The sequence below is a fragment of the Aptenodytes forsteri genome, unplaced genomic scaffold, assembly GCF_000699145.1.
Source record: "Aptenodytes forsteri isolate BGI_AS27 unplaced genomic scaffold, ASM69914v1 Scaffold188, whole genome shotgun sequence".
Lineage (NCBI taxonomy): Eukaryota > Metazoa > Chordata > Aves > Sphenisciformes > Spheniscidae > Aptenodytes > Aptenodytes forsteri.
The window spans coordinates 1,429,479-1,440,891 of NW_008794371.1; the positions used below are offsets into that span (position 1 = coordinate 1,429,479).

The following is an 11,413-nucleotide window of genomic DNA, read 5'->3' on the forward strand; positions in this document are numbered from 1 at the left end:
CCCCCTGGCCAAGGGGCCTCAAAGGCTGTCAGGGGAAGGGGACCCCCCCGGCAGTACAGGTTGGACAGCCAAGATGGTAAAATTTCTTTTTTTAAATGATCTATTCCCTCCCTTTCTGTGCAATTCCTGCCAGACTGGTCCTGTGATTGACATGCCAGTGCCTGCCAGCTTCAACGATATCACTCAAGACCCCAGCTTGGAGAACTACATTGGCTGGGTTTGGTATGAGAAGGAGGTGCTGCTTCCTCTCCGCTGGCTTCAGGATGACCTCAACACCAGAGTGGTGCTCCGTTTCGGTAGTGCCCATTACTACTCCATTGTGGTACGTTGCACAGGAAATTGTCCGTCTGTTTCCAAAATCACACTGCACTAAAATCTGTCCTATGACTTCTTCAGCAAACACGTCTCTGCCTAGATTTTATCAGTTTGCTATTTTCTTAACTCTTGGCTGTTTTCCTCCAGCCAAGAACTTGGCCATGTTTCCCAACTCTCTCTTCTCTGATCCTCCAATATCAGGACTAGTAACTAAAACATTTCCTTGCTACAGGATCTGCCCAAAGGAGTGTCTCTCAGTGACACTTGCTTGTACGTGACCCAGACCTAGCTCCCAGTAAAGGAAGGGCTGCTAGATTGATCCCTCAAGGACTAAGAGCCCAGAACAAGGTTCAGTGTTACCAGGAATCCCGACTGCCCTTTGCTGGGCTCCTTTCCTTCTCCCTGCTATGCTTGCCACAAAAACCCAATATCCCTGCCTCTTAGGCTCACAGGTGTCTTTTCCTGCAGTGGGTCAATGGAGTGCAAGTCGTGGAGCATGAAGGGGGGCACCTCCCTTTTGAAGCAGATATAAGCAGCATCATCCAGGGCAGCCCAGGGATCCCCTGCCGCATCACTGTTGCGCTCAACAACACTCTGACACCCCATACTCTGCCTCCAGGGTCAATTCAGTACATGAATGACAAAACAAGGTGAGTTGCTAAAGCTCTGTGCTGCTGAGCTTATCCCAGGGATGAGAGGATGGGAATTTATTCAGCTGCTGGTTCATAAGACCCTCCAAGCAACTTAAAAAAGCATGGGCTGTATTTATGCCAAAATTCATCAGTCGAGTAGGGAGGAGTTGAGTGTTGTGAGGAATCTGCACTGAGTTATTGCATGTGTTTTATACACAGGGAACTGAGATTAAGTGATTTGCCAAGCTGAATCAGTGGCAGATTTGAGAAGCTTGAGTTCAGCTGGAAACTGCAAGTACCAGCTATCCTGAAGGATCAAACCTATCCCGTGCATTAGATGTTTGTTAACTGCTAGTCCCCTTCAATGTAGCAGCAGTAGCACTACTGAGAGATAGATCCATCCTGTTGTAAAGACTATTTTGCCAGCTAGCATCTATTTTTACATGACTATTTTACATTGCTAGCATCCATATGCTGCCTTCAGTTCTTGTGTAATGAAACATAATGTAGCCATTTCTCCTGTCTTGCTCACTCAGGTATCCCAAGAACTATTTTGTACAGAACATCAGGTTTGATTTCTTTAACTATGCTGGAATCCATCGCCCGGTTGTGCTTTACACTACTCCTTCTATCTACATAGATGATATTACTGTGACAACTACTTCATCAGAGAGCATTGGTAGGTCCAGAACAATTACAGCAGCTACCTCAGGCTCCAAATGGAGATGACAAGGGCAGCAGAGAAAATATCCTGCAGAGGTCTGATTGAATTTGTTTCGTAGTGGCTTTTTCTGGAACCTGAGCTGGTCTATTGCACAGCTCAGCAGTTGCAAGAGTATGATAAAGAGTTCAGAAGCAATAAGAAAAAAGAAGTGCTTGCAAGAGACTGCTGTTAAACTCAAAGGATGATCAGATGTTTCAAAGTAGAATTTCTCAGTAGGGGCGGTATGCCTCCCACCTAAAGCAGGATTCTCTCTAACAGAGCTGTATGATACACAAATCCTGCTGGAAACTTCTGGACCTCAAGACAGACAGGTCATGCTTCTTACATTCAATTCATGCCACTCTGTTGTTGTTCTACATCTCCCTCATTTTTTAATGCTGCTGTATGTGAACACCCTCCAACATTTGATGCATGTATTTTTCCTTTCATGGCAGTCTCCGATTGTCTTTTGTTTCCTTTGAACCAGCAATGGTGCAATATCAGGTGTCAGTTGTTGGCAGCACACTCTATTCCTTGTCCCTGAGTTTACGTGACCAAGAAGGGAAAGTGGTTGCTACAGGCGATGGGCCAGCTGGAGAGCTAAAAGTCCTGAACCCAAATCTTTGGTGGCCTTACCTGATGCATGAGAACCCCGGATACCGCTACTCCTTAGAGGTAACAGTGACATTTCTTCCTTTCTGTGTGCGTTTCCTCTGACTGTCTAACAGGGTTAAGGAACTGCCATATGGCCCATCTTCCATACTCATCTTCTCCCACGGATCCTGTTCACGTGACCGGAGTGGCATTGCTAATTATACAGTAATCAAATCAAGCTTTGCCAGCTTCCTGGATGCTGAACTGAAAGGTCTGTCAGTGAGAAGAGGGGGGCATGCCTAGAGTGCACGCATGTACTCTCAGATGTTTGTCCTTCACATTTAGGGCCCAATCCATCCCTTGCAAAAGGACCGTTTGAGACAATACAGGGGAGGAGATATCGCAAAAGCAGTCTCTGAGGAGCAGGCTGCTAACCACTTCCACATGCTTTGCCATGCAATGAGCTTTCTTCCCACTCTGCCAGACGAGTTCAGCATCAATAGCATGAGCCTGGAAGACTCTGTGAGTTAAGGATGAGTAGTGACATTTAGATGCAGAAATTAGGGCAGATGAGCTGCTGTGAGTTTCCAGGGGCTCAGCTTTGTAGCTCTTGTGAGCAGATGACATTTCAGTCGTTGCCTGATATCAAGGTACAGAGCAGAAGACGTATACCACTGCCTTGCCTGGGGGAATGAAATGGCCTGGATGAGTAAGGGGAAATGAAACTGAAGCTCTTGGGGTAAACAAGCCCCAGAAGGGTCATCCAGGGTTCATTCTTCATCCTTCAGCTTCCCCAGCTTGGATTTCTATTTTCTGCTTAGTCAGACCTTGGTCCTTCCCTGAGGAGGCACATGGGAACCACAAGAGGTGGATGAAGCAGGGCTGGGGAATGGACGGGAGGTCAGGATAGCCCTTACAGACAAGGGGAAGGGAGGACAGGGCATCCTTGTGAAGCCCAAGCACGTCACTTGCGTCTCCCCCTTGGAAATCCAGGTGAAAATGCAGGCACAGGCGAACGGGGCCTTGCTGGAGGACGTGTACACGCTCCCGGTCGGTATCCGCACCGTCCACATCACCAGCACGCAGTTCCTCATCAATGGCAGGCCCTTCTACTTCCACGGTGTCAACAAGCACGAAGACGCGGACGTAAGTGTGTGGTGCCTGCAGCAGGGGCACCTAATGGCACCTCGCTTTGTGCCACTGAGGCAGAGCCCGCTCTTGCCTCACCTCTCCACCCAAAGGGGCTGTTTCCTCACACCCTTCTCCTAGGCCGGGAGCTGCCAGGGAGGCTAGGGCGAACTGTTGCCAGCATTAAGGGGGCACCATGCCCAGTCCTGCCGTAGTTGTAATATCCCTCTCAGGGCGCATGGGCAAGCCCGGGTGTGCTGGCAGAGGAACTAAACAATCTCGCGGCCATGGCTTCCAGTCAGAAATAGCGGCTCACAGGTTCCCCAGCCTGGGAAACGCGGGGTACAAAGTCTCCGGCTGGGAGGTTTGAGCCGTAGAGGAGCGGCAGGGCTGCGAGACGCGGCCCGGCCACAGGGAGGCCCCCCCTTCCCCGCCGGGCAGAGCCGCCCCACCCCTGCCAAGCCAAGCCACTCACCTCAGTGGCGGCGGGCGCGCCTCCCCGCCGGGGAGCGCGGGCTCTCCTCGGGGGAATGCAGAGGGAGAGGGCGGTCCGGGCTCCTCGGGGGAATGCAGAGAGCCTCGCCGGTCCGGGCTCCTCCTTCACCCTTGTCCTCATCAGCCTGCCTCATGGATAACACCTGTGAAAGGGAGGGAGAGGGCAGCCCGGGCAGGGCAGGGCAAGGCAGCTCCCCAAAATGGCAGGGAGCCGCAGTGCCGGCAGCTTCATCCCCTCTGCTTCTCCAAACACCCAGGGTCTGGGTGTGCATGTGGCAGTGCCCCTCAAAAACGCAAACACTGCACGGAGAGACAGTGCAGTCAGCTAGAAATGGTACCTGAGGCTGGAAACACTCTGGGAGCGAGAAGGAAAGCGGTGGTGGCCAGCTAACGTGAGGAGAAGTCCTGACCCAGCAGCGTGACAGGGTGTGATGTCTGTCTCCCCCCACAGATCCGTGGCAAAGGCCTCGACTGGCCCCTGGTCATGAAGGACTTCAACCTGCTGCGCTGGCTGGGGGCAAACTCTTTCCGCACCAGCCACTACCCCTATGCCGAGGAGATCATGGACCTGTGCGATGCCTACGGCATTGTGGTGATCGATGAGTGTCCGGGAGTGGGGATTAAAATGCTGTAAGTGACTGCTTGAAAGATCCTTCCCCTTGTTTCTGTGTTCCTCTCTGAGCCACTTTGAAAGCGTCCCATAGTTTCCACAGTGCCCATTGTCCTGATAATGGCAGTACTTTGCTCTATTTAGAAATCAGCCCGTTGCGCCACGTGTGCCTATTAAGATTGGGCAACCGGAGGGCGTTGTGCCACATGGCCATCATGTCATTTGGTCTGGCTCGATTAATAAGCCCAAGCCACAGCCCTGAACTGTGCAACAGGCTTTGGGGAAATAGGGCAGAAGCCATATTCAGTGTTAAGGCTCAGCTGTGCTTATGCACCCCAGAGGCTTGAGTTTTCACAGGGAAAGGCAAAGGGGATGGATTTTATACCCTCACCTCACTGGGTCTCACTTCCTTTTGTCTTTAAGTGAGAGCTTTGGGAACAAGTCCCTGCAGCATCATCTTCTTGTGATGGAGGAGCTAATCCGCAGGGATAAGAACAGGCCGTCAGTCGTGATGTGGTCAGTAGCCAACGAGCCAGCATCGGAACTGCCCCCAGCAGCTTACTACTTCAAGTAAGTGCATCTGCCTGTACACAGAGCTGAGGCCTGAATCTTGGCAGATGATGCATCTTCCTTTGGAATGGCATAAAGAAGTAGCGAAGAGAAGGGAAGCAGTTTTTGGGAACCCTGAAACAGTACTTGCAGATGCAAACTAAAAGCATAACCGCTGCATGTGTTGAACTGATGTTCAGAACCACACAACGGTCTCAACCTGTTGTTTCTGAACCAGTAAGCCTCTGCAAAATTACTGGGAGTCCATTTGGTCTGAGCATCTCTTCTTCAGCTATGGGTCAAGCAAAAGCAGGCCTGATGGTAATGGGACATTCCTCGTTACCAATGGAAGACGAATCTTAAATTCTCTAAATCTGAGAATTACAGCAAAGTTGTAAAATATTGGACCTTTAATTCTGAGGACAAGGTTTTTCAGTTAGCGCTATTTGTTTGTTCTGCAGGGGATAGTGACACTCCACTTCAAAGCCACTGCTTTGAGTCCCTACAGACCCCTTGGTTTTATTTTTAAAGAGATTTAAGCTTTGGATAGCCAAGAGTCATCTCTGTAATGGGGTAGCAGACCATCCCTAGTAGCTGTAGGTGCATTAAGAGGTAACTGAATTTTCATTCTTCAGAATGATCCACCACTGTCCTGCAATGTCAAGGTAGCAGCAGAGCTTGGCCTTCCCATTCTCTGTCTCATCTCCCTCATTCAGGGTTTCTGCAAAAGCAGCCAACCTTTGACTGCTCTGCCTGCTGTGGTGTAGGGCTAAGGCCTCATGCTTTTGCAGGAACACATCCCAAGGGTTGTTCAGAAACTTCCTGCTACCCTTCTCACATTTTCATGACCAAACTCACTGTCCCTTCACCAACTTGCAAGCTGCTGGCACCAACAGACAAATTAACATGCCTGCATTTGGTACACTTCTACTCTTTTTTCAGGTGGGATAGCAACCAACTTTGTGACAGATAAAGGTCTCTTTGCCATGATATTTATACTCCTGCAGAACTGGCTAGAATTGCAGGCACTTTATAGCAGATGATCACTAAGTATCCTGCAGTATTTAATTAAAAATACTCTGCCTGCTAAATCAAAAGCAGCTCCAAATGTCTGAGTGGGGGTGAAAGGACAGAGAGCTTGGGGAAATGGAGCTGTGCTTCTCCATGCTGTTGTTGAACTCTTGCTTTACTGTTTGCAAACAGGACAGTGATAGCTCGCACTAAAGCTCTCGATCCCTCCAGACCAGTAACCTTTGTGACAGATGCTAATTACGCTCTTGATCGTGGTGTAAGTTTCCTTTATTTTCTAGCTTTTTTTTTTCCAATTCATACATTAAATTTCCTATTCTTGTCATTTGTTTTACAGTCCTTTCCCCCACCTCCCCAAGTTTACTGGAGATACTTAACAGGGAGACGTAGAAAACTTACATTTTTCTTTCTACTACAAAGCATCTTATCCTATAGTTGTAGTCCAGCTGAACAAAAAAATATCTGAAAGAGAGAATAACAGTTGTCTTGAGTGAAGTACGCAGTATCACACCCCTGGATTCCATTAGCATTGTCATGCTTTGCTATTCCATTGATTGTGTTTACTAATGCTCAGGATTTTCATTTGCAATTAAATCAAAGCTTAAACCTCTTTAAAATGCTAACAGCCCTTGTGGAAGTCTAAAGGAAGGAAGCTTTGCTTTAATGCCTGCTTTAAACTGCTCTAGATCTTCTTTGGCAGATTTCTGTTAATGTTGAATAACCTAAAAGCTCTTCCAGCTTCATAATTAAAGTCCTAGAGCTGTATAAATAGCTGAAAGGCACTATTCTTGGATGTCTGTGCCTTAAGCTGGCCATAGCATGAACCAAGGATCTTTAACACACATAAACTTGTTTCCGGGGTAGTTCCTATGTCACTTTTAATTTTTCAAGATGGCGTTATAATGCTTGTCACTACTGTACAATAAACACTTCTAGCAGGTGAGTTTGTAGGTACATGATACTACCACATGTCCCCGCTACAGGCTGCACTTTGTATTTTTTTCCAAAGTGTCCTACAATTAGCAGGAACAGCCTTCTGTAACTGAGAGGTCTGTTCCTCCCCACCCCAGGAAAACAAACAAACAAACAAACAACTGGTGGCCTTAGTTTTGAAGGAGCCCAGCGGGGATCTGCACTTGAATATTGCTGTTTCATCAGGCACACACACACAGACTCTGACATCCCATCCCCACTAGCATGTTCTGACCAGCTTGAGACAACACAGGAAAACAAAACCAAACAGATCTCATACACCGATGTGATATTAGAACTTTTTTCCTTTTATTACAAAACATGTTAAGAGAACATTGAACAAGTTACATACAACATCACTTTATCTTTAGTGGGCTTTGTGCCCTTTTATCATACTGTCCATGTGGTAGAAATGGCATATAACTTGCAGAATGCTTAGTCTTTAGTATTGCACCATTGATGCACAAATTTAGTTGCTAGTCAAAATATTTGACATCACTAACTTGATAATCACATTCCAATACTCAAAAAGTACATCTAAATGTACCAGCAAGCCAGAGACATCTTGGAAACTCAAAAACTTCTAACAAACCTGAGGATGAAATGGGTTGATATTGTCTAACTCTGTGCTGTGACTTCTTAAGTCTGTAAGAAAATAAGCTAAAAGCATATTAATTTGGCATTTAAATTTATCCTGCTTTTTTTGGGGGAAAGATGTCACATTGGAAGGGCCTGAGTGATGGGGGAAAAGACTTTATTCTACATGTAATAAAACTGGATTCCATAAAATGAACCAAAAGGAGGATTTAGCTTTATGAGTTAAGGTTGTCTACTTTTGAGCTCTGTGACAAAACACTCTCACCTTGTTTTCTGTAGGCTCCTTATGTGGATGTAATTTGCGTAAATAGCTACTTCTCCTGGTATCATGACCCAGGCCACCTGGAAGTTATTACACTACAACTCACAACACAGTTTGAGAACTGGTACAAAACCTACAAAAAACCCATTATCCAGAGTGAATATGGAGCAGACTCGGTTCCTGGACTTCACAGTGTAAGTGTTATAGATGCCCTAGATGGAAAAAAGCGCTGCTCTTCTTACAGGGTCAGAAAAGCTTAACTAGAAGAGATGGGTACCACTGAGCCTGACTACTTAGTTTTGAGATGCATTAGCTTGTAAGTGTCCGAAAGACTCCAGGATTGTAATCCTGCTCCACTGAAATCAATGACCTTTGCCACTGGCTAACGAAGGTTAGATTCTACCTAAAGAGAATTTTTTAGCTTTGAGTAAAAAGCACTGAGCACTTTGAAATCTGTACTTTGGCATTTGTAGAAAATGCTTAATCAGAAGATACAACACGGGAGACTGGACTTTCATTTCATGATCCTATCCTGCACAGAAGGGGGTGGCACTCCTATGTCTATCGTGATAAAGCACCATTACCAAGCAAAACCACGGACTCCCCCCCCAAGTATACCTGGCATTATGTTTGTATTTTACACGCAAAGTTTCCCCTTGCAATTTTAGTAGTTGCTAATCTTCATTAAATAGCCATTGTTAATGCAGCAGCAATGAAAAGACCAAGCAATTGTAAAGTTTGTCTTCAGGAAGCAGGTCCCCAGTAAATAGGAAGTTAACATATGGAACCTTTGCTGAGATCAACTGTCACCTTCATTCAAGGCCACCTCTTTTTCCTGGCTGTAGGATCCACCTCTTATGTTCAGCGAGGAGTATCAGAAAGCTATGCTAGAAAAGTACCATTCCGTTTTTGACAAAAAGAGGAAAGAGTATGTGATTGGGGAGCTCATATGGAATTTTGCTGATTTCATGACTAATCAAGGTAAGCTTGTATTTATATTCTAAACAACTCCCCATCCTCCCTGCAAGTTTAAAATGGTTTACGATACATGAAGAATATTGTGCTGTAGGGTAGGACAAAAGGGCCCTCTGCTTACCAAGATAGAGCATAGCTGGTCTCTGTGACAAAGTCCAGTGTGACCAGAGTCAAGAGGGAAGGCCCTGCCTGTACTTAATGCATCCTCTCTCTCCAGCTTGAGTTCCTAGGTGTCTCACCTGCAAAGATGCTACCCAGAATATGAGACTATGCACTAGGGCAGAAGGCAAGGGAGGCTCGTGAGCAGACCCAGATTACTTTCTTTCTTGGCCATCCTCAATTCAGAGCTTCAGTCAGCTGTTAGGGATGTGTCTCACTTGCTTCATATTTCATCTACAACTGCCCTTAGTAACCAAGCACCTTAAATAACATATTATTAACTTGGTATAGAGGTTTAGCAGTAAAGGACCAGATGCCACACTAGTAGACAACTGTCTATCATGACACTCCATCCACTATTAATAAGTGCATTTGCAAAGTATGGGGCATTACTTAATCTACAGTGCAGTCACACAGAAATTAAACTATTACAACTCAGAAAGAGACCCAGTAAGGAACCAGTTATGCGTATGCCACCTGCAGTGAGTTAGGGTGGTGAACAGTCAGTGTTAATTTCAGGCAGAGAAACACAATTAGGAATAATCTGTAGAGCACCAATATAGGTATTAGAAAGCTAAGTCATTGCAGAGAAGCAGTCAGAAAAGTAGTATAGTTTCACATAGGAGGATGGAGAAAATGTAGACAAATTCACATACACATATGCAGTTCCAGTCTCTCTACATGTTGCGATCATCTTTTCTAGTTTCCTATGAAAACTAAAATAGGCAGAAAGGATATGGAACTGCTAAAGGACAGTACAGTCAAACAGTTAGTAATCAACATTTTCACCATCAAATTTCAAGGTGGAACTAAAGGCAGAAGGAACATCTGCTGTAAATAAATACTGCTCAAGTTAATGGGCACACTTGAATTAACTGTTATCGACTTACCAGTTGTAAATACAATGAATTGCAGCTATATTGCTCAGTTACATCAATTAATCTTGCCAAGATGACGCAGATTACATCTGCCAAGTTCCCCTTTGTACCTGACTGTGTGTAGAAGAAAGTGCATAGGTCTCTTCCACCTAACCTGATTTAGTACATATATCATAACAGTTCACAGTAGGGGATATAAAAGCATTTTATATACACTTGCTTTATTTTATAACTTCTCTACAGGGACCACACGTGTTTTGGGGAACAAGAAAGGAATCTTTACCCGCCAACGACAGCCCAAATCAGCTGCATTTGTTCTTAGAGAAAGATACTGGAAGATTGCAAATGAATCAAGCTGTCTTCCTCCTATAATAAAATCACATACCCTCTTTCTAAAATGAAATCAAAAGGTATAGTGGCTGGGTACTATGCTGAACTTGTTCATTAAATTTCTGTTTAAATAATACTTATGCCTGACTCAAGTTTTGCAAGTCTAATGCAATTTCTACTGAAGTAGTTACTATGATACAAAGCAGATCAGAAACACTGGTTTCCTGTGCTTAGCCATGTCTGTAGGCTTCCTGTTTCCAGGTAGTAAAATGAATATTCAGAGTTTCAAGGAGCTGAAGTTAGAGATCCTGACTGAGGTATCTGTTTATGGCAAAAAAATTAAAATATTACATGATACAAATCAATGCTGAATACTTAAAAAAAAAATCCAAGTTACTCTAAATGAACATCACATCCCTCCAACGCAAATGAGGTTTTCCAGTTATACTCCCCTAACAGTTACACTACTCAGATCACAGCAAATTGTCCACAGGATTACTGAAGAGCACAATTTATATAGCTTCTCTTGCTGGACAGAATGTATGTGGCTGGCTGAGAAATTCTGAGAGTTCACAGCATTCAGGAAGTATATGAACCACCACTTCTGTGAGGATACCCAACATACTCCAATACAGTATGGAATTCATACTACAGCAGCAAGGTGGAATATGTTAGATAGGTAGGTACTACATTAACTGAACTTTGTTTAAAACTATTTTAGTCACAGTACCAGAACTGCCGCTATTAGATGCGGTTTTACCTTCCAGCATGGAAGAGTTTCCTTCATATTAAATTGTCACTATGTACTACAGTAATAATAGTCTAGAGGGTAAATTTGACTGAAACCTTTTTGATACTGGCCTGAAGCATTCTGAGGGTAAATTTGATTGAAACCTTTTTGATACTGGCCTGAAGCATTCTGGAGTAGGGCGATGTGTAAATTTATGTGCACACGCTACTTTAGACAGTAATGTAGTGTAGTAACGTCCCTTTCAGGCCGCACACCAGTCTTGGAGGACTCTAAAGGCCAGGCTTTAGACTGTAATAGATTGTGCCGATACTCACAGAAGAGCTCAGAATGCTTAGTCTGCAAGCTTCTTATTGCAACATCCCAGGGCTGTCCCATGAGCAGCATCACCTGTAGCAGAACCACAAAATTGGAGGCTGCCTGCTGAATTTTGCAAG

General features: G+C 45.2%; 1 protein-coding gene across 1 annotated transcript; it reads left to right on the plus strand.

Annotated features, from left to right (window-relative positions):
- Positions 1–73: 73 nt before the first annotated feature.
- GUSB (glucuronidase beta) lies at positions 74–10,361 on the plus strand. Its single transcript, XM_019474079.1, has 11 exons — positions 74–322; positions 784–965; positions 1,484–1,626; positions 2,138–2,325; positions 3,238–3,390; positions 4,319–4,497; positions 4,901–5,047; positions 6,230–6,314; positions 7,904–8,080; positions 8,732–8,867; positions 10,142–10,361. Exons 1-11 carry the CDS (start codon positions 74–76, stop codon positions 10,297–10,299), a joined length of 1,797 nt encoding a protein of 598 aa, XP_019329624.1. The 3' UTR covers positions 10,300–10,361.
- Positions 10,362–11,413: the final 1,052 nt, after the last annotated feature.